We start from the raw sequence: 27,764 nt of genomic DNA on the forward strand, positions 1-27,764 counted from the left end.
GGGAGCCCAGTGATGACTTGTTAGCCAAGCCACCAAGGTGCATAATGGGACCTAATCAAACCCAGGATTTCTAGACCTTTGTTTCTGCCTGACCCAGGTGTGAAACAAGGGATGGCAGCCTGCTGGCCATCACAGTTTAGAGCAGGACAGGGTCATGTTTCCTCTGTGTTGCAGTTTCTGTAACTCAGTGGGGGAGAGGGTACCCAAAGGCAATTGTGTCTTCCACAGGAAAGGCCCCATTGATCACAGAAATGCTTTATGGGCCAGTGCCAGCCTTGCTGTGATTAGGAAAATACAGCAGTGATGGAAGGAGTGAGTTCAAATGTAGAATTCCTGTGGCTCCAGTTGCAGAGCACAGGGCCAGATGAGAACTGTCCATTCCTGGCATCAGCCTGTACGGAAGCAGGGTGCACCTGAGGGGACCAAGCTCCAAGTCTCCCTTTCCAATGCAAAAAGCCTCCCCTAAGCAAAGGGACAGCAGGCATCCTCGCCTCCTCTGAGGCTGGCAGGCTTAGAAGCACTGTTCCAAAGTGACAGCCTGTAAGAAAAAATGTTAAAATTGTCTAATTTAGGAAGCTCCTAGAACTCGTCTTCCTGGGTGTGGGAGTGAAGGTGTCAGTAATTAACATGTGGGACCACACAGTTCTCCCTCTCCTACCCCACCTGTGCTCCGTGTCAGGATGTAACCCACAGTATTTTGCTCTTGTACACCAGAGTGGGACCAGGCCAGATGACACTTCTGAACTTCAGTCATTGCTCTGAAGCAGTGAGGCACTTGTTCCTGAGACACAGATGTAATGAATTGTCAGCTGGAGTAGCTGGCAGGGAAACTGCAGCCTGGGAACGCTGGGTACGGAACATCTGTCCAGCTGCTCTGATGGGAAAATGAACACCCACTTCCTTGCACACAGGCCCAAGGCCCAGCTCAGAGCAGCTCCACTGCCTTTCACAAGGCATGGCCTCAGGCAGGCAGGCCCCAGCCAGAGCTCACAGAACTGCTTCACTGAAATGCTTTTCACTTGTATTAACTGCCTGATCAGAGTGACTCATTTCAAATCCCTCTTTTACACTGGTTGATACCACATCTTTGGTGTTCACAGCATTATTGCACCCCTTTTTTCCCAAAAGCCTTTTCACTTTATTGCTGGGCACCTCTCTCCTGGCCCTGCTCACTGCAGCCTGGAGTGAGCAGGGAAGGGGGCTGGGTGCAGCCAGGACCAGCAGCTCAGGGGAAGCAGCCACACAACCACATTCTATACAAGCCATTTATTTGAAATGCCAACTATACGTAGGATAAAGTCAGTGTTACATGCTTCTCAGCAACAGTAGAAAAATAGAACCAGTGAAAACCTTTTTACAACTGTAATGGTACTCAAAAGAGAAATGTATTGTTTTACAATGCATCACACAAGACTAGAATTCAAGTTTGGAGGTACCTAAATAAAAATACTATTTTTTTTAAAAAAACACTATGTACAATTGAAGCGTAAACAAGTTTTACAAAGTACTGGTTATGCAGGTTGTAGAAAAAACACTTGCATAGGACATGAAGTCAGTTTAAGAAAGTTTTCTGAGCCTTTAGCATTGAAGGCACTTGACTTTATACCAGTAACAACACAAGGACAAGAAACAAATTCTTAACACTGCCGAGGGCAGGGCTGCCTTCTGGCAGTACAGGTAATTACAGAAACCCCAAATGCGGTTTTACAAGTTTCCCTCAAAGCTGTTCCCTGCATCCAGCAGGGCTCAGCACCACCTCTACCATAGAAGCATACAATTATTAGAAGAACAGTGCCTCAAACAGCATTAGTGTTCTTTCAAAAAAAAAACATAAAAACCCAAACAAACCAGAAAAACAACCAAAATAACCAAACCAAAAACCCATACAAAACACCCAATCCCCCATGCCCCCACCCCTTTCCCAAACCCAAACCAAAGAAACCCCTAAAGACGTACATTTGGGACATTCTGGGACCAAAACCCAAGGCTTACAAGGACAGGTGGCCACAGTCTTAATTTTCATAAGTGAAAATCCTTAAGAACAGGAAAATACAACATGAAACTGCCAATCAACACAGCAGTAACTAATACACAACTACAGTAATTCTGTGGAACAACAAAACATTTCAAAGGAAGGATGTGTTTTAGGAATTAAGTTATTCATCCATATATTAAGGAAAAGAGGAGCTGGGTTTGGGGAAAGGGGAATAAGACCTTTTTGCATGTTGCTCACTAAATGCAAGTCTGAGCTCTCTCTTTAATAGAACAAGGAACATGAGTCTCCTTCATTCAAAAAACAATGTTTATAACTCTATCCTCAAGCAAAATAGTCAATAATCTGTCATTTCCATCTAATTTATAGAAGGAAAAGATGTCAATTTCCAGCCTAATCAGAAAGTGCTTCATGTAAACAAGGAGCTTCTGCACCAAAGTTTCAGTAGACAGAGAACAAGGAGTAGCAGGTAGCACAGGTATGTGTGGTGTGCAAGTGAGATGTAGGATGAACACTGGCTTGTGAATAATGCTGCCATGAAAAATGGTCTCACCCCTCTGCACATCCCAAGTAGGAAATCCTGCTCTGGAGTACAAAAATAAAGTTCCAGTAATTCAAGAAATCCTTCTTTTCCACTTCAAACCAGCTGCCATTAGCTGCCATCTTCTTCTCAATTCAAAATATGCAAGTGAAAACAGATTGTCTATATGGCCTGATTGTCTTTGTGGCCTCAGAAGGACTTGTCTTTCATTCTGCATCTACTTTTTAACACTTAATTCATCCTTTTTTTAATACTGCACAGCTCCTGAGACTTCAGAAACAATTTTGTACTCTAAAATGCAGACATGTCTTCCCCAGAGGCATTTCTCACCAGCTTATTCCAAAGCCAAAGCATTTCATGATTTCCCTCAAACCATAACCTCAGAACTTCTCATCTTCATAAGCCACACCCCCCCAACCCATATTTCAAGCCTAAAGTTCTATCTGTAGATCTCAGTCCCACCTCTGCCCAAGTACACAGTGCCACATCAAACTGTGATAATCAAAGTAGTTTTCCTGAAGTACATCTACCAGTTTTAGGCAAAAATATTGAGAATAATAAGTTTTCTGAGGGCCGCTGTAATTTTTTAGTAGTTAAGCTACCAACACATACATGATGCAAGTCCAGGGAGTTTTCAGGGTGTGTGCTGAAAGGTCCTGGTGAGGATGAGGCCTTTGTGTGGCTAGAGCTATGCAGTCAGACAGCACTGTGTTCAACTCTGCAGGAGAAACCCAATGAGCCTCAGCCCCTGAACCTGCAGCAGCACCATCCCTCCACTGACACCTTCTTGCATTTAACAGTGTTCTACACCACAGTCCCATGGAAATCCCACAGATGGGTGATGAAGCCAGGACCACCCAGTGCCTTGACTGTGGGCAAAAAACAAGATTAAAAAAAGCTGACAGAGGAAAAAAAAAATCTCCCCTCACCCACAAGACACATCACCTGCAGAGTTCAGGCAAGTTTCTGCTCCAGCCCTACCCCATGCTTTCCATGGCTGCATCTCAAAAGGAGCACCTGCAGAACCACCACAGAAGCAGGCCTATAGATGTGTCTGCAGGAGACACAGAGTTTATTGGTTCAAAGAACCCATATCTTAATTCATCTAGAAGCTATTTGGTAGTTTGGAAACACAGAATTCAATATATTTTAGTAACACTGTGTTGTTACTAGGCCTTCCATACTTTAATGAAACACATTAGGTAAGAATTTGCCATCAACTAAAACCAAAAGTAAAGTTGCAGCAAGATTTCTGTTAAACAGTATTAAGCACTTTGAGCTGCAGGAAACAATTCAACCTAACCTTAAAGCAGTCCTTAGGTCACACCTGGGACTATAGTTTTCTGCTATAGAGAAATTCATTACAGAAACTGCATTTAACCTCCCACCAAACAGGACCTTACCAGCAATCACTACTCTGCAGTGGCATCAGATAGGGATCAATGAATGCAATGAATTTGTGGTTAAAACTGCACCATGAGTATTAAGGATGTAATTCATAATTGTAACCCTTCCCCTGGTGCTCTGCTGAACCCTGCCCCAGTGGCAGGAGCCAGCCCAGATCAGCATCCTTCCCTCCTCACACCCTGTTAACAGGGGAATCTCATTTCTGTGCTTTCAAAAAGCAAATCAGGCAATGGAGGTGTAATTTAAGAGCGCCAAAGCGTGGTGATGCTGAAGCAGTGACTCTTCCCTTGGATTCTGCTCACAGAACAGCTGCACCTGTGGGGCCAGCACCACGTGAGGAACACTGTCACTGAGAGTGAAGCCCTTTAGAAAGCACAGGCAGGAGAAAGCAAGGCCATGGGCTGTCACCCTGGGAGGGAAACCCTCCCATGTGTTCAGGCAACAGCGAAGGTTCCGAGCCTCGTCTTCCTGACACTCCAGGAGTCTGCAGGAATCCGCTCACCTGGTCTTTGCTTACCCATGGATGAGCAGCTGGAAGAACAAGTAATTACTGTAATTTTTACAGTATTTCTAGATTTATTTCTAAATGGGCAAATCAGCAATTCTAGTCTGTCTAGTAAGTGCTTCCTGCTTCCAGGTGATCATGGAGTCCTCCATGGTCACAGCCGAAACAACAGTAAACAGACTCATACTGTCATATTCCAGTGAATTTCACAGGAATTTGGATTCCTAAATATCCCTCTGGATTTTTAAAACCCCAAATATAATTCTTGAAGTGGGTTTGCTATGTATATAAAGATAAGACCAGCTGCCAGAACTTTTCAAACAAAATATTAGATTGGATTCTTGCTGTAGTCGTAAAAATCAGGAAGATTTCAATCTAAACAAACAAAAAAAAAATCCAACTAAAAATGTAGTTTTTTGATGTGCTGTTCTTTGGAATTCCTATAATTAAAAAATAAACGCACTGTTATTATCTCATAAGAAAATACATTTCATAATGTGCAACCCAATGCACATAGAGAATCAGCATGTGAAAGGGTAAATGCAAAAGTATGAAAATACAGTCCTTTAAATGTGACATTAAAGTTTAACATATTACTACAAAACTAATACACTATAATAGATGTACAGGTGCAAAAGGCTACCAGGTTGTAGAAAAAAGGTACCAGTTTCTGTTTTTTTAAAAGGCTTAATTAAATCTGCTCCAAAAAAAAAAAAAAATTGCAGCAAAATAAACCCAGAAGCAGCATTAAAACCAAACTGATAACATGCTGTCTCTAATAAAGCAATGTATGTACAAAACAAGTGAGCTAAGCTGAATTTTTCTGCTGGCATGAAAGAATTTCTCTGACAGAAGTCAGGCCAAAATTTGCAAGGAATGGGATGTTTACAACTCTTAGGCACAGAGAAATAGTGGAGGTTGCTTTCATAGGGCAGATTTTTTGTACAGGAAGTCTGGTTTGTTTGGAGACCTCCTTCCTCTGCTTACTCCATCTTCCCTTTCCAAATCTGTATTTCTCTGTGCTCCATGTTCCAATGGCTCATCATCTGCCAGCCTCCTACTGGGTCTCTCTTCTGGCACGTCAGAGTTGTATGCAGAGAGTGGAGGTCTGTTGGAGGTTAGCCCATAGGTTAAATCCGTTTCCATTTTTGTTCTTCCCCTGACGTGAACAGGGCCGTTCCCAGCACTCTCCTGGGTAGCCAGTGCCAAGTCCAGCCGCTGGGGGGGCTGTTCTAAGACATCGAGGTGTATTGGCTCATTCTTCTGCCTGTGCTGATGCCCATCTTGTGAGAGCAGGTACTCCCTCCTAGAATCCTCTTGCTTTTTAGGAGAGATCTGGGAAGGTAGATAGGCTGACTTTAAGCCACTTGGTGATGCCTTATTGTGGCTGTACAAATCTGGGCCAAAATAAATGCCTTGTGAAGGTGAAGGACTGTGCCTGTTGGGTGCTGGAGTAGAGGGTCTGCATGCAGCATTGGAGAAGTCATAGAAGTCAGGATATTCCTGCGGGTTTTCTCGAGCATCTATTTTTTGCTCTATTGCATGTTTTTTCCGAGAAGTAGGCATGTGTCTGTTCTGAATGCATGAAATGTGCTGGGGTGGGCCGGGCCCTACCTCTGTAACCGCCTGGCTCAGCTCCGTGTCCACCGTGAGCTCTGGCAACCTTCTGTCCTTCAGAGACATTGCTGACACTCCCATTGCGATGTCCGGCATCAGCTCGTTCAGCAGGGGCTGAGTACACTGGAAAAGAAAAGAAATTGGTCCATGGAAACGTGACAAGAGCTAAACACAAACTGTGTTTAGGATAGTTTTTGTAATTCAAAATGGCATTTCTTAATCTACTTTAGTCTTGCCAACTTCAGCCTGCAAGTTTCCTGCACTGTTCAAAGAACACATCTAACCACCAACTTTCACCTTCCTGCTTCTTTCCTTCATGAAGCTGTTAAGTCACAATTACAGCTCCTCTTAAATGCATCTTGCCTTGAACATGCAGAAAAAGGACAATTGGCTGTACTGCTGAACTTCTTAAAGGCAGGCTCGCTCTAAGCCATTTACAATTATCAAACCAAACAAGGTACTCAGAGCAGAGCCTGACAAATGGTTTGTCACAGCACACAGCTCCAGTGCAGGGAAGCCACAACACATGTGCCATCACTACAGACACAACCCTTCTGCTTGCATCCCCCATTTTAAAGTTCGTAAATTGCGGACACGTGTGCTCAGGACAGCCTCAGTTACAGGGGGCTCTCTGGGCTCACCAGACCCACAGAGTACATGGAAGCTGCTGTGTGGCATTCTTCTCACCTATCCCATGCTTGCCTCAGTGCACAATTGCTCACATTGCAGCCTTCCAGACAGAAGAGTGAGAATTTCTACTTACATTTCTCATGAAAGCAACTTCAGTAATCATTGATTAAGTAACTCACAAATTGCAGAAAGAATACAGAACAAAAATATCACCTACATTAAGCCTATGCTCCCCCTTGCATTACTTATGGACATGTTCTGGCAGAAATATTTCTGACATGAAAAAGGTTATAGTATAGTTTCCTTAGGGAAGTCAGTACTGATCAAAGGAGAGTGACATGCTATGAATCCCACCTTTGACCAAACAATGGCACACATTTCTAATATGAAGTTATAAATTTTATTCTAAAATAAAAAAAGAAGTGCAAAATATTTAAGACAATTGCTAATGGGAAGAAAATCCATTTTTCCAATCAGAACTTGAGAATCAAATCTGCATCTAATATGGCACAACTATGCACTGACAGTTTTTTCACTGCAGAAATAAATAATGAAAATCTTCATTCAGCACTTCCTGTATTTCATAAAGCTATGTCTTTACTGGATATTTTATAGTCCATTGGTTTTATTGCATCATACTGTAGTTCAGCAACTATAATGACTGCTTTTAAATACTGTAACAAACCCCTTTGTATCAGCAATTACCAATTTCTGCTTGCCAATTCCTTTTCAAATACTTCTCAGCTGTTAAGCTTTCATCCTCTTCACACATGTATAAAGGCAACCTGTTTGCTTCAGACTTACTTACTTACCTGTAAATAGCCAAAATATCCCCACTACTTCTACCTGTGAATTACAGTGTGCAGTCCACTACTGAAGCTGGCTTATGCTTTGTTTTAGTGTAGAGCAAACTACACTTGCCACACAAGGGGTGGCTGAGGTCACTTGGTCTGTTCAGTCTAGAGGAGGCTGAGGGGAGACCCCTCTGCAGTTACAGCTTCCTGTGAGGGGAAGAGGAGGGGCAGACACTGATCTCTCTGGTGACCACTGACAGGACTGAAAGGTTCTTCACCCAGAGGGTAGTTGGACACTGAAACACCTGTGGGTCCCCTCCAACTCAGGATATTCTGTGATTCTATGATTTCAGAAGATTCCTGAGTGCCATTTGCCCCTCCTATAACGCTCCTGCCCTGGAATGTTCATTCTCCTAGGGATTAGGGCATGCCTTTAGGATAGAGAATGCTGACAGTTTGGTAGAAAACTCCTAAACAACACAGACACTGACTTTATTTAACAAAGCCAAGCTATTTCATCATAAGCATTCTCTCCAGTTCCTTCAATGAGGTACTTTGAGCAGCCAGAAATAGGCAAAAGAGGAGAAATCCCAACACTTACTACTTGTTTCTCAGCTGCCATGACTGCAGCTGCTGCTGCCACGGTCTGGCGGCCCAGGGCCGCGGTGTTGGTGCAGTCGGGGGGCGCTGCCTTGGCGCTCCCGGGCAGGTAAACGGGAGCGGCGGCCTTGGGGGCGGCGCGCGACGAGTGGAACAGAGAGTGGTTACACGGGTAAGAGAAGGAACGGGAGGGATGTTGACTTGGCACCCTTTGCTTCCAGCCCACTTTGAACTGGTTGTGAATTGGAGTTGCTGGTGGGTGGTATGGAGGTGGAGGAGGGGGCAATGGTGGATGGAAGGCCACGAAAGAGTCCAGTTCTGTAAACATGGTTTCTGCAGTGGGAGTGCTGTTGACGCGACATCGTCCAGACTGTCTCACTGCCAGCAGTGGGCTCTCATCCCCAAATCGCTCATCAGGAAAGAATTTGTGAGGATTCTGCAGAGGTAAAAGACCCAGTATGTTACAAGACAAAGGAGGAAGACATCTAGAAAAATCTCCCCAACACTCTCAGAAACATGCTAATACTGTAACAGCCTGGCTGTCCTCCATACAGGCTCACCAACACTACAAGGTGACTACAGCTACCATGCAAAACTGATTGGGGCTTTTCTAAAATAAGACAAGAAGCATCAGATTCACTGTAAGTTGACCAACAGATGCATTTGCTTTAGCGCCAGTGTATAAACAAAAGAGGGATTTTCAGTTTCCCAGTCCTGACATGTACTGTGCAGACCTACAGCATAAGTTACCACTTTTCCTCCTCTCTGTTTTAAGAATAAATAATAATCTAGGTTTCAAGTTATGGTTCTACTGTTCTCATCAACTGTCTCTTTAGCAGTTTTATTTTGTCCCCAAATTTTGTGTCAATAAGAGCCTCCTGAATAGCAATGACTCTTGAGAAAACTATTTATACATTGCACTTACAGCTTTATAAAATCACATATATCAAATGCAACTGGTGTTTGCACCTGGACAGTCACGCAGGCATTTCAAAGCACTTGTGTGTATCCACAGCAAGTACTCCCACTGCAGAGCACTGCAATCCATCCCTTCATGCTGTCACCCAGCCATCCTCCATACCTGCAGGAGCTCAGCAGCAGCATCAGAGAGGCCGAATTCCCGCAGCACGCGGATCTGGATCTCGTAGCTGACGGTGGCGCCCTCCCCACAGTTCAGGGCGTAGGCGCGCTGCACCTGCTCCGTGTGCCGCAGCTCCTGCAGCCGCCTGATCATCTCCTTCACCACCAGGAGACTGGGAACTGCAGGGGGAACAGGGAATGCAGAGGGGATAAGAGAGAGGCCTTTCTTTCAACTCTGAGACAGGAAGTTTGATTGCAATGGTTAGATTTATTCTGAAGGAAAAATCTAACATCAGGCTGCCTTGCCTTTTGTTTTTTTTAAAGAAGCATTCTGCCAAGAACTGTTCAACTTAACACATGTTCCATGGAGCATCATTAAGCCACATGGGATAACACACATCATACAAATGATAAAAACATACACCACCTCTCTAGCTTCTGCTAGAATGAGCCCCAAATAGAGCTTTCTTTATAAACCCCTCATGATGCAGGAATTCCATGATTAGAGGTGGGGGCAGGATATCTTAAATAACAACTGAATGTTCCCTCATGAATTGCACAGGCCAAGAATTCATTGATTTTTTTGGCATACATTTCATACTTCTAATGTAGTCCTATAATCAAAAGACCATAACACCAGTATGTAACTAGAGAAAGGGCATTTTACAAAAGTTACACAAAGTGTAAGCCAACAAAAACCTGTTAAAATTATGTTGTTTTATGCACTCATATTGAAATAATTTTAACAAACCATTCCAAAAGAAAGTAATGTATAATTTTGGGTATTTATCCTGTTGCAAAACTTTCTCATGCCACTTCTTACTGCTGTTTGATGATGAATGATATTTCTCTGTGGTGTTTCTGTCCTAAGGAAAATGTGCATATAAATAGAGAAGACAAATCCAGATCTCTGAGTGTGTAAGTCCTGGTGTCTGATCCTTTACCAGCTTTACCAGTGTTATGTATTACCATGACCAGGTGTCCGTAATGAAAGCTCATAAAAATTAACCAGATCATACAGCAAGAACAGTGTGAAAAGACATTTGCATTACAGAGGAGAAACACCACACAATTACAACTAGTACCAATTTCATGAAGTTTACATTGGTACATGAAGGAGAAGTATATGTAAAATATAGTGCAAAATATTCCCCTCCTTAATGGAGTTCCTGTGCTGAGAGCAGAGGGAAGGAACCCATTCTAACCAGTCTTCAAGGCTCTACCCTCCACACACTTAAATTCTCCTGAAAAAACCTGGTTTAGCAGCCAGATGTTTAGCTACAGCCAGTATTTTGCTAATATTTAAAAAAGAGGATCTAAGAGAAGTCTGAAGCAGACCTCCAAACTAGTAGGCATAAAAATGATAGAGGGTTTTCATTAAAAAACACTGTCTTTTCAAACCCTAGCTTTTTTGGGGTTTTTTTACTACTATTCATGTGAAACACATGGAAGAAAGATTATGTGTATAAAAAAATACAATTATCTCAGTTGCAAGACTTCTAATTTAGACTGAAACTGGAAAATGAGTAAAGAAACCCAACCACTTGAAGAACCTGGCCTCAAGTTAGAGCAGGCTTCAGCTGAACTAATTTTACAATAATGCTGCAGGAAGAGCACTAAAACACACTGCCAGCAGGTTTGTGCAAACACAGTGCTCAGCAGAGGGTGCAAGGAGAAGGCAGGGACAGAGGGGAGCAGCTGAGCTGAGAAGCACCCCCTGCTCTGAGCCCAGCCCAGTGGCCATGGATGCTGCCCAGCTCTGCCCCCAGGGCTCCCTGTGCCCTATCCATGCTTCAGGAGGGATTCCTGTACAAGTGAGAGGCTGGGACAGGCTTTAATCTCCTCACATTAATGGGTCCCACCTGCCCATTCTAGCAAAAAGGCACTGGCAAACCAATCAATTCTTTTGCTTAATTACAGGACTAAGCAAAGCAAACAGTTGCCAGGACACAATTCCTGCACTCCAACTATTGGCCAGGCTCAGAGCTCATATCTATGTTCAAATCAAAGAACTGGCAATAATTCCTACCTATTAAATTGTACAGAACCAAGACACGGGAGTTTCAGATTGGTCAAGATGTCTCATGCTTGCCAACAGAGCCAGTTTTTCTAAGAACATGAGAACTTTGGCAAAACACTGAAAACCTCTGAGAGCCTTTCTCAAATTCTTTGGAAATTAGGATTGAGCAAAGCGTTATCAAAGTCCTATCTTATATGAAATACTTTGTATTCAATTCATGCTAAGTATATTTACACTTTTCTAGAGAGGGAAGTCCAAGTACTATAATGCATTGCTGAGATGCCACAGTTTTGCTGAGGGCTCCAGATTGCTAAACAAACAATTGGTACTTTTATCAAATTTGTCAAAAATAAGTTCTCAGAAGCTCATTTTCAGCTTTATCAAGTTTCTTCCTAGACTACAAGAAGCAAACAGATCAAAACCATTCTACAAAATTTCCTAGAAATCTTAGAACTAAACAGTGTTTCAAATATTCCTAACACTTCAAATTAAATTCTCTTGCAGCAATTTCAATCCATTACTTTGGTCCTGGGTCTAGACTGTAAGAATAGTTTATCTACTTCCTTTCAACATAGCTGACTGAAGAGAGACCTAATTGATATATAAAGAGCTTATAAAATGGGGAATGCCATAGGCACAGCATTTTCTTCACTGAATTAAAATTTAATCTTGGTCATTTAGCTATCTAATCTTGCCCTCCAAAACATCCACTGACCCTGCCAACTTGTCATCAGTTGCAAGCTTTGACAGTGTCTTCTCTATGCACACTGAGTATTAATGGGACAGGGGAAAGGCAGGAAGAGCTAGATGCTTTAGGAACCTCACTAGATAAATTCTTCCAGTCTGACACCTAAAGTTCATATGCATAAATGACAAAATACATTTAGTATATATTTTCCTGGCTTGCCTATGGGGAATGTCACACCAATCATCCTGAAGTCAGGAGAGGCCATATTTACTTGAGCCTATAAAAATGCACTCTGACACATTCTTCCACAAGGAATTAAGATGGTTTGGCTTCAAAGCTAAAGTGGATTTGGTAAATTGAAGTAAATGTGTTTTGAATTCTCATTTCCAGTACTTTTCTGGCATACTGAGTTCAGCTGATTTCCTTACAAGTTATGTTCTCTGGCTTTTGATTTTTGAAAGAACTTTTCCAGACTCAAATATCTTACCTATATTGGACAACTGGTTTGTAGAAAACTGAGAACCCTATAGAAAATTCTGAGAATAGAGAGCCATGCACCAGCGAGTGTTCTACCGTGTTTAACCCGTCCAAGGGTTTGGTGTCCATCTAGTTACTCTGCCATGCAAAACCAGTTTATGTCTTTAGGGCAGACCAAAGCAGAAGGACTATTCCTGGTGCAGAACTACTCTCCGAGGAAATGATGAATTCAATAACTGACACTCACTCCACCCCACACTCCCAGGAGCTGACTGGGCACAGGACACAGTCAGGAGCTCACCTGGGATCTCGTTGGCTATAACTGAGGGAGGGCTGCTCTGGTTGGTGCTGACTTGCTGGTGGGTGATGACGTGGCAGCACTGCGGCACCGCGTTGTTCACCATGTACAGCGTGTCGGGCACGTTGGACATCCGCACCATGCGCAGGCGCACCAGGTCCGTCTGCTCCACCATCATCTCATCCAGCACCGACTGCAACGACAGCACCACAGCCTCGTGAGGGCACCGCACACACCCAGTGCCACTGCTGCCAGCACAGCCCCAGCCACACAAGGGCTGCTCCACCATCATCTCATCCAGCACCGACTGCAACGACAGCACCACAGCCTCATGAGGGCACCGCACACACCCAGTGCCACTGCTGCCAGCACAGCCCCAGCCACACAAGGGCTGCTCCACCATCAACTCATCCAGCACCGACAGCACCACAGCCTCGTGAGGGCACTGCACACACCCAATGTCACTGCTGCCAGCCCAGCCCCAGCCACACAAGGGCTGCTCCACCATCAACTCATCCAGCACCGACTGCAACGACAGCACCACAGCCTCGTGAGGGCACTGCACACACCCAGTGCCACTGCTGCCAGCACAGCCCCAGCCACACAAGGGCTGCTCCACCATCAACTCATCCAGCACCGACTGCAACGACAGCACCACAGCCTCGTGAGGGCACTGCACACACCCAGTGCCACTGCTGCCAGCACAGCCCCAGCCACACAAGGGCTGCTCCACCATCATCTCATCCAGCACCCACTGCAACGACAGCACCACAGCCTCGTGAGGGCACCGCACACACCCAATGCCACTGCTGCCAGCACAGCCCCAGCCACACAAGGCTGGCTGTGTCCACACCAGAGTAACTTTGTCAGGCCACAAACAACTTCTGGCTTTTTAACAGCATTTTCTATTCCATTTTCCAGGCATGATCATAGCTGGGTTTGAGCTAAGAGCAGGCAGGAGAATAGTTTGGGAAGGATGCTTTGTTTACTTCTCCTGTCAGATTAGAACTGACCTTCTCGAGACCAGACCCTCTGGACTTAGGACAATTACTGCCTATGAGTCTCAACTTTCTGTGCCATTGAGTAGAAGGCACTAGCCTGAAAATGAAACATGTTTTTCTCAGACATCTAAAGAACAGAAATGGATTTAGGCCTACACTTTGAAGATTCTTAATTAAGATCAAATGAACTTATTTCAAAAAATGGTAGGCTAGCAGGGGAGTAAAAAAAAAAACAAAAACCCACCACTCATTCCCAATTTTTTTATTTTACAATAATTAAACGATCTACAGGAGGAGTACCAGAGACTACATTTGAGAGTCCTCTCTCTAAGGTAAAAAAGCCTTAAAATGATTTTAAAATACTAACAGCATAACATGAAACCAGTACAAACAAGCAGGAATTCTGACAGGGGTATGGGGGTTGTAAGAACGCACTTTTTACTTTGGATAAATACTAAAGCACTCCCATAGCATACACTTGAAAACTAAGAATCAAAGCTTTTATCATGTTTTTGTTAGTTTTAGCAATCCAAGATACAAAGAGAACATTTTAACCAGCTAGCTAGCCTTCTTTTGCTATTTTAGTGCCACTTGGTGCTCTCTAACTGCTGTGCCCAAAATGCAAAGCAGTGTTCTTCCCTTCCCTCACAGAGGATATCAACAACATCTTGTAGTGTTCTTCCCTTCCCTCACAGAGGATATCAACAACATCTTGTATCTTTAAAAAACTTTTCTCTCCTAGATAGAGGACAAGAACTCCAAATTCACCAGAGCAGATGTCAGAGTCTGTAGTGATGTGGATGTACACAGCTTCACTGAACCCTCTTGTTCTGTTGTCACCTGCACTGCTGGGACTCAAAGCTCTCAATTCATGTCAGAGCCACCTGAAGTGGTGGCATTGGTCAGTGACACAAAAGGCTCCCATTCTGTCCAACAGAACGTGGCACATTCCTGCCCCACACACCACCTCCACCCTGCCACCAAACATCAGCACCAGAGATGCTACAAGATCTTCAGCTTGACAGTGCCCATGCAAGAAATTAAATAGGCAAGTGACTGCTTGAGAGGGAAACAAAGCTGGAAACAAATTCATTCAAATCGGACACAGGATATTTATTCCATTTTGCGGAGGATCACAAGATTTTGGGTATGTTCTGATTTAAACAAGGTGATGAAATATCAGTCCTCTGCCGGGTGGAATAGCAGTTCCCCACCCAGCTCTGGGGGGAGCTGGGGAGCCTGAAAGAGCTGGCACCAAGGTTGCTGACTAGCTGCAGACTGGGACTCTCAGGCTCTCACCTTGCTATCCGCCTGCCAGGAGGGCTGCCGAGGAGCTGGGCCGGCAAACTGGCTGGAAACCAGGGAGGTTTCCCTCACAACGTTGCTTTGTTTCCGGTGGAATTTCATCAAGATCTGTCTCGCAAACATTTCAATTTCGACAAAAAAAAATTTTGTTGAAATTTTTCTGACCAGTTCTAGAGACTTGAGCCTGATGATCAATCTTGTAAGTCTTGTTAAACTGAAAATGTTAGTATTTTAGGCCAGTACATGTAAAGAGACAAAACATCCCAAAATCTTTCCCTGTTTACAGAACCCCCTGATGACTCCAAGCTGAGAACAGTCAAGGGTTGCTGATATTACCTTAGCCTCCTCCACATATGGTGAGAACAGTCTTGGCCGCACATATATTCCAGCATTTTTTTGCCGCAGCCAGGCATTTGACTTTCCACCTTCTGAAGTTGGTAGCATGTCTGAAGGAGGAGTACTAATCAGGCCTCTCTTCATCTTTAAGAATCAAGAAAGAGTTTTACGGTTTTTTAAATATTAATATGGTAAAAACTTGCAATAAATGCATTCTTTACAGTTTTAGCCTTTTGATAGATTTAAAGAACACAAAACCTAACCAGAAAAACAATGTTACACATCTATTACTCTCTATGATAACATTTTAGAAGTTCATCCTTAAAATAAACAAATGAAACCAACATCCACCAAAGGAAAAAACCCTCACACCTGAACACTGCAACATGCAGAGATGTATTTGTATGAGACTACTGACTTACTGCATCACTCAGTACTTCACTGTTCATGGGTAAGATGTGCTCAATGCGGACAAAAGGTAAAAGTGGAGACAGGATCTCCCTCAGCTCTTCAATGTCAAGATCTCTCCTCTTCACACCTCTTTTATTCACACTGTGAGCAGTACCACTGAGTAAATTAGGCTCTGTGGGAAGGAACAAGACATGCTAAGTTTTCATCAGAAAGTTTAGAGAGGATAGCAGGAGGTACGGGGCTTACCTTACAGGGCAGGTTAAAGAAAAGGAAGGAAAATTCTCATTTTATACCTGTAGGGCTCATCAGCACGGTTCCAAAAAACTAACAACTGAACAGGGCACTTTGGTGCTATGGTCCAGCTGACAGGGTGGTGGATTGGTCAAAGGTTGGACTCCATGATCCTGGAGGTCTTTTCCAGCCTAAATGATTCTATGATTCTACCTCATGCCTTAAAATCTTGTATGAAGCATCTACAGAGACAGGTTCAGTTTATACCATTGGCACAGCTGCTAGCTTCAAAGTGTAAGCCAGGCAGAAAACACAAAGATAGCATTTGCCATAAATATTTGGAAAGCTCTAGAGCTATGCCATGAGAGCAGTAGAGCAGTTGCACTTCCCTGCTAGCAGTTCTCCCAAGGACTCTCCTGTAGCTCCTCTGCCTATCCCCAGCAGTTTTCAAAGACACTTTCTATCAATTAAGTTCTGAAGAGTCCTCAGGGATACATTATTCTAGCTTCCTTGTGTAACCCACCTCAGTAACATGGCCTAAAGCCCTCTCAAATTGATCTCATGGTCACAGGACACCTATTTGTACCAGAAGTGACATCCTCCTGCAGACAGCAAGATGACCTTGCACCCCATATGTGTATTTTAGGTATTGTACCCAACCTGCATGTGACTGACTAGCTTCCCTCTTTGAGAAACCTGTCAAACATACCCACCCTGCCTCAGTACATGCAGCTAAAGTTTTGGCCACAGCTCCTTACATTCTCTAATGCTTTGTGACACCATCACACATTCAGAGCTGCAATACAAGGAGTGTCACTGAGGAATTTAAATGAAATTACCAGACTAAATCTGGCCCTAATCTGACAGAATTCGGCGTCACCATTATTTCTGCTTTTGCTTATTGTGTTTTCTCTTGATCCCAGATAAGAGATGTAAGCTGTTTACTTAATGAATGCCAGAGCAAGAAACTGTGCAGTGATCCCAAAGGAGCAGCTTCTGCCCCAGCCCAGGTCTGTTACTGTTTAACTGGCTCCATTATGTTACAATGTGCCCTGGGACAAACACTGGGGAAATCCTGTTTTGGAAACAGGTACATACTTACTCAGGACACTAAAAACACATCCTTTAAGTAACTTTTTGTTGCATTTCATAAAACATGTCCATGACAAAGCAGTTGTATTGCAAGCAGTGGCAGTGGATTTCAAAAGCATGGCCAGCCTTCCCAAGGCAGTAGTTACACCAGTACTGCTCTGTTTTCACTCAGGTAGGTTCTTCCCTTTCTGCTCCTCTTGTGGCACTATGTGATTTGACACTTGGTAGTGCAGATGAACTACAAGATCCTTGCATTTGTTATTTGGGACATACATGTTTAACCTACTTCCCATATCTAACATGTGCAAGATTGCCCTTGAAGTTACCACTGTAGCAATAATGTGCATCTAGGCTCATAAAAATACATTTATATCTACTTTAGGGAAAACACTGGTGTCACTTGTTGGCTTGTTTCTCACTACCACAGATTCCTGTCAGAGACACACACTCAAACTGAAGTGAAAGGCTGACACAGTAAACTAAGAGTAAGACTACTGTGAGAAGCCTGCATTACAAGATACCACAGGGGGCTTTCATTTGATGAATTAATTACAAGAAAAATAATTCTGAGACAACAGGAAACTAACAAGATTTCAAAATCAGACAGTCATAGAGGTTGAAAGGACCTCTAGAGATCTGGATCAGTCACCACCAATGTCCACACCTCCCAGGTAAGGTACAACACACTGCTCTTCACTGCATCCAGCTGGGCAACCTGTGCCAGTGTCTGACCACCTGCAGAGTTTCTTGTATTTCAGTTGGTGCCTCACTGCCTCTCATCTTGTCCTGGGTGCCAAGAGAAAAGTGCTGCTCTATCTTCTTTGCTTCCTGACATCAAATATTTATAGACTCTGCTAAGATCCCCTCTAAGCCTTTTCTTCTTCAAGCAAATAATCCCATCTCTCTCAGAATGCTGTGTTCTCATTTTAGATAACAAAACCTTTAAAGAAAGCAAGAGCATTCGCTTTGTTTTGACTATAGACAAAGTAGATTAATTTTCCCTAAGACTCACCAAATAGAACTGCCATAAATTTTGCTTTATTTGGTTTAGTACTGCATGGTTTAAAGGATCCTCACCTCGATCTGCTATCCTCTTCATCAACTGGTGTTCTCCCCATTTAATCAGATATTTCAGAATATCTTGTTCACTTGCCTGCAGAAAGAGGAAGTCAGTAATCTGTATATGCTTAATGTCACATGCCCACACACACACAAAAAAATAAATCACAGGTCTTTTACAGGTCTAAAGAAACACAGTTGTACCTAAGCATGAAGTATTTGCACTTTATGATCTGCTTACCACTTTCTCCTAATATTTTAAGCTGTACTACAGGTATATCACACCATGATTTCTAGATTCATATTACTTACTGAATCCCTATGAAGAGGATGTTTTGTACAGAAGGAAAAGTTTTATTTAGTATGGAAACTTACAGCTGTAAAGTTTGAATTACTAAATTTAATTAAAAGGGGTAGTTCTACCTCTGGGCATTTCAAGCTTTTGTTTACCATTACAAATTCAGCAATATAAGCTCTCATAGAAGATCAACAGTACTGTTAATTGTAATTTCTGAAATGCTTCAAGTTAACAAAAGTTTTAAAAAAATACTTTAAATAATTTCTGGCACTTAATCCTTTACAAAAACGTATGATTGAGATGAATGCATTAAAAAAAATCTAGTAATCTTTAAGCTGTTAAGGGGTGGTCATCATTATAAAGCTATCTCCTCTGAAGAGCAGTGGCAGCAAAAATCCAGAATCTTTCTGTTGGCCAGTACAGTTCTCGCTCCCTAAAACCACACAATCACTGAAGGCAAGTGACCAAAAAAAAAAAAAAAAAATTGTGCAATACTTTCTAGTTTATTAGCTCCCACTGCCCCAAATTAGCATGTGTTGTTACAGCAAAACTACTTCCATCATGTAATTTTATAAATCTCTTAAACAGGCAAGGCAAATATTGGATTCAGAAATGCTTTGTTTAAAATAATTTGCATGCATTTATAAACTATTATTAGACTTCTAAGCAACAGCATATACCACATTTGGGTTGTGTTACAATCCAAGAACAAAACAATTTTCTTAATCACTATTTCCATTTAATTTTTTGACATATTATAGAAGGAGTGCTTAGCGTGTACAAGCCCTCTTGAGCCTACAATTTAAAATCAACTCCTGCCAAGCATTTCCAATAATGGTAGAACACATGCTGCTAGTTCTAGAGGGGAGCTGTATCCTGCACTGCAGGTTACCTGCAGATAGTCAGACTGGATGGCTGTGAGCAGGTGGTCCTTGCTGAGCTCGTAGAACACCTCTGAAGTCATGACCTGCGTGAACTCCTCACAGAGGAAATGCAGCGCCTGCCGATGCACCCACTTGGAGCCGTAGGGCTGAGAGCTCCACTTCAGAATGGCAATCAAGGTGTCCAGGGAGATGCTCTCAGCTATAATATCTTCACAACCTACCAAACAAGGGCAGCAATCAACAGTGTTGTTACAGAGGCACTTTCACCCTGAAGGAACAATACATGTGGCTAAATCTGTAGTAGAAAGGGTTATGTACACTCAGGGAGAGTAAAGACAGGTGCCCTACAAAACAAGGTTGTGTTTTGACTAGAAGTACAATAATTTTAAGTTTATGATTCCAACTATACAGTTATTCACTTTTTTAAGGCACACGAAGCATCATGGCTGCTGGCACACCTGGATAAACAACTGGAAAGCTAGTTCAACCCAATCAGAACCCCCTTTGGTTATCTGAGTGTTTAACACATTTTAACATTGAGAATTTGAGTCACTATTGCTCCCAGCAGATTCACAGAAACCCATGAAGTGTAACAAAGGTGGGATTTTTGCCTGTATCACTTTGGTCATGGACCCTCCTGAGACAGACCATGCAGAGGAGAAGAAACACAAGCTGTAACAGTGCTGGTACTCAGCTACTCAGTACAGGATGAGGGCAGCAAAGCATCATTTTCTGACTCACAGAAAAGGCAGGAAGCAGTGGATGGCTGCTCCAGGCCACCACAATGGCCTCAATATCCAGCAAGGCACAGAGGGTGCCAGGACAGGGAGCACAATCTCTGACATGGAAGAAGAAGGGAGGCAGATTTATGAGAGTCTGCTACAGTTTCTTCCTACCCACTGCTTTGTTAGGATTTACTCTTTCATAAATACACATCTTCTGAAGGACAGAGAGCATTTCTGAAGGGAAATGGAGCTCGTTGGAAGAAATGAGGAAAGACTTGCTGTGGGAGGGCTGAAAACATGGGAACTTGGGACTAAGGAGTTAAGACAGATGATACCACAACGTTGATAACTTGAAGCTTCCAATAGCACTTTGCTGATTTCATCTGTACATTTGGTTTAGCACAAAGATAGCAATTTAAAGAAAAAAATTCTCAGAATTATACATTCCAGTCTCAACCCACTACAGCCACAAAATTACAGTTGTGTTTACGCCTATAAGAGGAGCCTAGAGAGTTCAGAGCTACATGTCTACACTGCAATTTTACTTCTTATACATCATCGTTTTTCTCTCCGTTTCAAAGATACCTAAAAACTAAACTTCCTTTAGGGATGTGTATCACATTACTGAGCTCTCAAAATGTTGAGTAAAAAGTGTTTAGCACAGTAATCTCAGCCCTAGTCAAGACAAAGACAGGTCTCCTGATGCTATACATTTTGGTACTGGCTGCATACGGATAAAACACACTAGCAATAATTCACAGAAATAAAAGAAAAATCTTACTTTTCTACATAGGGGAGCATACAGACTATATTAATATATACAGAATATATGTTCATTCCATTTCCATCATAATAATGTGAAAGCTATGGAGTAGGTAGTAACAAGTGAACAAGCTTCTTCAAGTAGGAGGGAACTTGTCAAAGAAGCTACTACTTAAGAAGTAAAGTCACTAAAATGGGAATTTAAACAGGAGGGCTAAGAAGGTAGTAGAAAGCACAGTTTAAACATGAGACTGGTTAAAAATTTACCTGTTCTATTAGACACACATATTTGTACCCAATGCTAGAACAACCACAATGTGGGAATTGTAAGAACAATACTCTACCAATAAAATTTTCTAAGCTTTTCAGGAATATGCCTGAATGTATACAAAATTTTGGACACAATCTTTATTAAATTTCTAAACCAATTTTTAAGAGTAGTGTCTGTCCCCCAACAGTAATGCATTTTACACCAGTTCATATTTAAACCAAACTTTCCTTAACAAGCAGCTGGATGATTTTTTTTCACATGTGTGATGCCCCCAAGAAAAGGAAGAGTGAATGCAGCCACTGACAGAAGGGCTACCCAAAGCACATACATTTGTGACCCATGCAGCACATGCAGCATTACACTGTGCATCCCCAGACAGACTCTCCATTTCCTCCTGACAAAAGAGGTGAGTGGTGAGTCAGGTTTCAACACAACTGCTTTGTCCTTCACCATTTTCATACTGAAATAGTATGGCACTTCTCAGAGCCAGCTATCTCTGTGAGGTTACATACTGTCATTACTACTGCTAGTAAGAACAGATGCCTCACTATAGATACTGACCTCTAACCTGCATGGAAGCACTGGCCTTAAGTGAGCAGGGCACAGGGAACAAAGCTGGGCTGGAGTCACTTGGAACATCACTCCAGTCATCACCAGCACAGGTAAGAGGAGAGGATGAGAACTGTTCTGAAATGCATTCCCTGGGCTAAGGTACAGGTTAATGAAACTGCCCCCTCTAGAACACGGAATTCCCCAGATTCCTAGAGGATGAAATCTTAAATCTTAAAAAGTTCTGGTCAAGAATCTGAGAAACAGCCTTAAACAAACAAACAGTAAGCAAATGAACCATCCAAAACCCAACTTGTCATCAAAAAAAGCTCAAAATACTTCATCCTATGTCAGAAACATAGAGTAAATAAAGTCTGAAGCTTTCCACTTCAGGATCCATTTTTATCCAAACAGCAAAGGGCTGACATTGCATTTAACTTTGTCATGTGAGTCTCTCTCAGCTTTCCTTTTGGGGCTCAAGAAAGGAAAATGTTAAGTTAGCAGCAAACCTGGCACATGAATGAAGGCGGTGACTAGCTGCAATTTGCTTAAGAGAGGAGTTTGACTCCCATGAATAAGAAACAAAATAGTTTGAAACCATTATTTAGGGTCATCTGCACTCAGCCTTCCCCTGCTAAACCCTAACACAATTTTTTGCATGCAATTATTCTGCTTGCATGCAAGCTGACTTCAGCAGAAACTGCATTCCCCTGAACTCTAAACATCACACATAAGGACTGCTCCATTTCAAAGGCAGTAAACCCACACACTGAAATCAGTCACCAGGAAACTCAAACTACAAGAGCAGAGACTTATCATAAAATTGATGCCATTCCTAGTATTTCATCTGACATTTATTTTTGAAGTAAAGATGCCTGCCCCCTGAAAAGACACCAGAAATGCAGTTCCAAAGATCTGAGCAACACCAATTCATAGAAACAGTTCATAATCTCAGTCTCAATTCTTCTGTCAAGTTCAATTATTGCACAACAAACAATAATATGACATCAGGTGAAAAGCTCACTAAGGATGACTAGCAAATGAAACACTTGTCTTCCCAAGTAATTTTAGCCATGGGTCAGAAGTGTGGGATTATTAAAAGTATTTCTTCTGAAGTAAGCATACGGTAATAATTAAAGTGTTTTTTGAGCTTTTAAATAAATTGGGGCAACCCAATTCTAGCTATGGAGGGAATCCAATTTCCTTTCTTCTTTGGCAGAGGTTTTTTCTGCTTTAACAATCAGCCACTTGGCAAAAAAAGTAGTCATCTAATAGCCACAATATTGCTCTTCACAGTGGAACAGAGCATTTTTTCCTGTGAATATTATTTTTTAATACTCAGACAGCAACAACCAGCCCAAGATCCATTTGCAGTGTCCCACAAGCTTCTGTGACCATTACTATCCTTCAGAGATTCAACCTAGAATCTACAAAAGGGAAAGATAACTGTCTCATTTTGCACAAATGATGCTATTCCATGCACTCCTTTTGCTGGATGCCAATGGAGCCTTCCTACCATCAGGTCCTGGCTGCTTCTGCAGTTCTCTCCCAAATGCAGCCCCACAGTCCCTCCAGACAGAAACAGCTTGAGGCCATGTTTAGCACTCTAGCTAGTGGCTTGGGATCAGGACAGTTGACAGACCTACTGAAGACAAGTCAACTCCCTTCAATAATTAGCAAAAGTAGCATTAAGTAAACCTTTTACTACAAAACTGTTAGCTTGATTTAACTCATTCTGTAGTGAAGATTTTCCCCCTAAACTTGTGCACACCAGTGGAGCTAATGAAAAAAAAGTAGTAAGAATTCATCTTAACACTGAACTGAAATCTAGAAGTTATTAAATGTTTTTTAAGTTTGTCACATTAGGAGAGACCATGCTGGCAATCACAGGAACCATAGTTTTTGAATGTGTATTTAATACTGCTACCATGGGATCCCTGGCATTTCAGCCCTCCTAAAACCAAGAGTGCTTTTGATGTCAGGCAACATCTGTTTCTAGATCAAACAACGTACTACTGAATGTAGCAGAACTTCCAATAAAGCTTCTAAGTTCTTCTACTTGTTAAGAGTAAACTCAACACCTAAAATAAAAGCAAAGTAAAGCAAAGTCGGAAATTGAGGGCTTTTTTGTCAAGTCTTACTTTAGAAAACTTCTTTGAATCAGGTGACAGAAAAGGTTCCCAGGCAAAACTATTTCATAAGGTCCCAGTATCACAGCAAAACATTCTGCACCTGCACCTCAGTGGGACTACTCATGACAGTGGGTAACAGGGCCAAGATGCAGTAAAGGATTCATATATGTAATACAGCTATCTAATAAAACTAATATGCCTGAAATCAAACTTCCCTGCAACAGCAGGGCAGTCCTGTAAGACTGGAAGTGGGGAGTATTTTAACAATGTGTGATGAAGAGGACTAGGGAACTGATTTCATTTTAGTAACTGTATCACGGAAGAGCAAGGGATAAGTGATATTAAACCAAATCTTTGTGAATCAATGTGTTAAAATAATTGTACCAGTACGGTTGAGAGAGGGCAGCAAGGTAGCATGAAGACAGAAAAACTGCAGAAACAGAGGGCAGAAACAGGCAGGCAGAGCACAGAAACATCCCACTAAGGGATATGCTCCAACCTCCTGGAGAGAGCTCTGCTGCTCACAGCCTCTGTGAAAGCCCTGAAGAGTTTCACTTCTGACAGTAAAAATTACCAGAGCACCCCTAAGAGCAGCATCAGTCCTATTAGGTACAAATGGGTTTCAGTATGATCAGCTCTATTGACCAGATATGCTTGCTGATTAGTTCATTGAAAAACTCATTTCAGTTTCTCTTGAATGATAAGTGAGAATCCTCAGCTAAAATCAAGATGAAGGTAGAGGAAATTCTAGATAAAGGTTGTCCTGCTTTACTTGGATGGTAAAGATTCATTGCACATACTCATCACCGTCTTCACCATAGGGAAATTACCTATTAAATCACAATAGTCAGAAAAAGGAGTATCACTGTGTTAGGAATGGGAAAATTTCCATGGAAATAGTTGAAGCTGAATCATCTGCTGAAACTGAAGAAAAATTACAACATCTGGATACTTAGAAAGGTCCCTGAAGACAAATCAAACTAAAATCTGTTGAAAATAAAAACAGCTGATCAGAAGCTTTAAAATACATCAATTTCACTTGACACTCAGTTACAAACACCCACGCAAAACTGAGTGGAAGTGAGAAAAATGAACTGGAAAGAGAGCCCAGACTTAACATAATAAGCCCAAAATATTTTCCACGGAACCAGGGAGACAAGCCTTCACAAGTTCACAATTGGCCAGCAGGAGTGAACTGAAACAAAAAACTTCAGCCGAGGGTGTGGAAATCTAGAGAAGAAACTTTAGACATCAGCTACTGCAAAAGCCAGCTGATGGGATCAGTCAGTACTTGGGGAGAACGGGACACCTGCTGCACCACAGAGTGGAAAAACACTGCCAGAGATCCAGGCTAAGAGATGTCAGGAGAACTGCCTGCTCAGTGACCTCCAACACCTACACAATGCTGTCTCTTCCCCATCACTCTGCATAACACCCAGAAGTCAGATGTTTGAGTGACAGCTTCCAGCACAGAAATCTCCTAGAAATCAGGGAATAGGATGGACACTACTGAAATTAAGATCTCCCATCTACCTCATGGTAGGTATCATATAAGTGAGGACAAGATGCTACAATTAAGTCAGAAACAAGAACAGTGGTCATGACCAAAGCACATCTTTAAGTGATCCCAGTCATGTGCAGGCACATAGTTTTCCCTGACCACATAAGCTTCCTTTTAATTTTGATTATAAGATTACACCAGAACAGTTCTTCCATGTCTGCACAGTACCAGTGACCTAAACATGAACTCTGCAAATTAAGTATGAAAATATTAGATTCTGATTCCACTGGCATATACACAGTGCTTACTACTTTCTCCTGTAGCTAGGGAATGCAGCACCAATTTGTAAAATCCTAATTAGGTGAAGTTAACATCTAGAATTTCAATATCTGAAGGAGTGCCAAACCTACATTTTTTAGTATTTGATAATTTAACAGATTTCAACACTTGCTGATTTTACTGCATTTCTCCCCTGTGTGTAACAACAACCCCACCCCTCAATCTCACTACTTTAGCAGTCAGAAAGGGATTTACTATGGAAAAAAAGAAAACCTCTGAATGCCACTACATCCCTCTATCTGCTCCCTATGACCACCCTCAAAACACTACAGCTCCAGTTCATCCAGAGGGCCACAACACGAGCCTGCACTGCTGCACTCTCGGGCTCCAGCCACTCAAGTGTGCTGCTGGAGTGAAGCCCAGTGCAGCTCCTGCTGCTGCCTGAATTATTATTCTCCTAGAGGTAGTACTGGGGACAACTTCCAGGAAAAAGTAGAGATCTTGTTACCACTGACTCATGGGATATACATTCCAGAGCAGCACCGTTCTGCAGTGCATTACTGAAAAGAGTGCCAGTTTAGGACATGCTGATCCAAGTGAGCTCAACTTAAAGTGAGCAGAAACAAACTCGACACCAAATAAAATACCAGCTCATTTTTCAGTATTTACTAACATATAGATAGGAAAATGGCTTTTATTTTCTAAGTTTACCTAAGTTTCTCTTGCAAGTTCTCTATCTGTCATTGCTTTTCTGCTTTGCTATAACTGACACTGCTACATCAGAGCACCTCCAGATAACAATTGTTCCAGTTTAGGCTTCCAGTCTGAGGAAAAGAATTGCACCCTCTTCATTTATGAAACAGTGCATAATTATTCAGTGCCTCACTGAGGGTTTCATTCACTATTTAATTCTCTCATTAGTATTCCCTGACCACGTTAAATCCTTTTAGCACACACCAAAATCGATAAACTCCATCACCTCTTTAATTTCAACCCATTTTCCTTTCTGGCTTTCAGCTGATCTATGGAGTTGGTTTCAAGTACTATTAGCTTGTGCATATCACACAGAAATTAACTTAATACCATAGTTCAACTGTAGTGAAACTTCTTGTCCCTTCTGAAACATACTGAGAAGGAAACAACAGAAATAAGAAATATACACATAGAGAAGAGAGGATTTGAAGGAGTGCCATGATGTTAATCAAAGTACTGGAGAACTTAGGAAAGACTGAAGGAAGTTAGGTCTCTTCTCCCTCAAGAACAAGTGGCTTAGGGGACCTTGTCACAGCATTCCCAGACCCTGAGCTACTGTAGGGCAGCTACAAGGAGGACAGAGGTTCTCTTCTCTAAAGAAGCCACATGAAGGGGCAGCAGGTGTAAATTGCACTGGAAAACATCTCAACAAAAACTGTTTTTGCAATGGGAACAGTCACTTCACCAGGACAATCTCCCCATGGACACACCACTGGTGGTTTTCAAGAAGTGATTGGACAGAATGCTGGACAATCTCACCTAAGCTCACTTTCTCACTCGGATAGGTTGGATCCCATGATCTTTTGAGGCCCTTTCTAACCTGGGCTGCTCTGTGACTGGATGATTCTGAGCCTAAGAACAGCCCAATTGCATCCTGTAGCATGTTGCCTCAGAAAACACAGCCCCTTTGATCTGTGCCAGTTTTATTGCAGTACAATTATTTCAGCTTTCAGCGCAATCTGAAAATTAGTTTCCTAATGTCAAACTCCACAGGAACTACAGCAGTTCTATTAGTTTCTCATATCCTTATCACTCTCAGTTTCATGTAACTATTAGGAGAACTCATTAAAAATATGACCTCTTCCTGCAGTGCTTATACCGCCCTTTCCTGTCCACTCTTTATCAAGTTTCCTATTTTACTCAGAACTACTTCATAGCTTACAATATAAGGTTTCAATCTTATCAAACTTAATTTGACAGCTAGAAGTTATGGATGTACAGACCTACTGTAAAAAGTTACTTTTGTTAAAAAAATTAAATGAATTTAAACATATTTAAATAAATTATATTGCTGATACATCAGTGAGTTCCATTTTCCCTTTCTCAGCTCAAAAGTAAAATTCTTATTCCCCATCAGCAAGGCCTGAAGCAATTCTCAAGCTTCATTATACATCATATGGCCACCAAATAGCTCAAACACCAACAGGCAAAACCTCAGGCAAAGCTGCTGCCACCACAAGAAGCACCATTTGTGCACTGATCAGTGCTTGGACACCTCACCTGAGACTGCAGTAATTCAGCTCAG

General features: G+C 42.2%; 1 protein-coding gene across 4 annotated transcripts in view; it reads right to left on the reverse strand.

The window, feature by feature from the left end:
• Positions 1-1,251: 1,251 nt before the first annotated feature.
• The window catches only part of BTBD7 (BTB domain containing 7), a 51,782-nt gene continuing 25,269 nt past the window's right edge, over positions 1,252-27,764 (reverse strand). For 3 of the 4 annotated variants that reach the window (XM_054634681.2, XM_054634680.2, XM_077180638.1), the window contains 9 exons: positions 19,276-19,484; positions 18,104-18,179; positions 15,715-15,875; positions 15,293-15,436; positions 14,951-15,064; positions 12,654-12,843; positions 9,169-9,347; positions 8,089-8,523; positions 1,252-6,186 (listed from right to left, as the gene is read on the reverse strand). In XM_054634681.2, the coding sequence (XP_054490656.2) occupies positions 5,371-6,186; positions 8,089-8,523; positions 9,169-9,347; positions 12,654-12,843; positions 14,951-15,064; positions 15,293-15,436; positions 15,715-15,875; positions 18,104-18,179; positions 19,276-19,484 (2,324 nt within the window). In that variant the 3' untranslated portion in view covers positions 1,252-5,370. The remainder of the gene's footprint in view (positions 6,187-8,088; positions 8,524-9,168; positions 9,348-12,653; positions 12,844-14,950; positions 15,065-15,292; positions 15,437-15,714; positions 15,876-18,103; positions 18,180-19,275; positions 19,485-27,764) is intronic. The other variant, XM_077180639.1, reaches the window with a different exon arrangement.

The sequence above is a fragment of the Agelaius phoeniceus genome, chromosome 6, assembly GCF_051311805.1.
Source record: "Agelaius phoeniceus isolate bAgePho1 chromosome 6, bAgePho1.hap1, whole genome shotgun sequence".
In the NCBI taxonomy this organism is placed as follows: Eukaryota; Metazoa; Chordata; class Aves; order Passeriformes; family Icteridae; genus Agelaius; species Agelaius phoeniceus.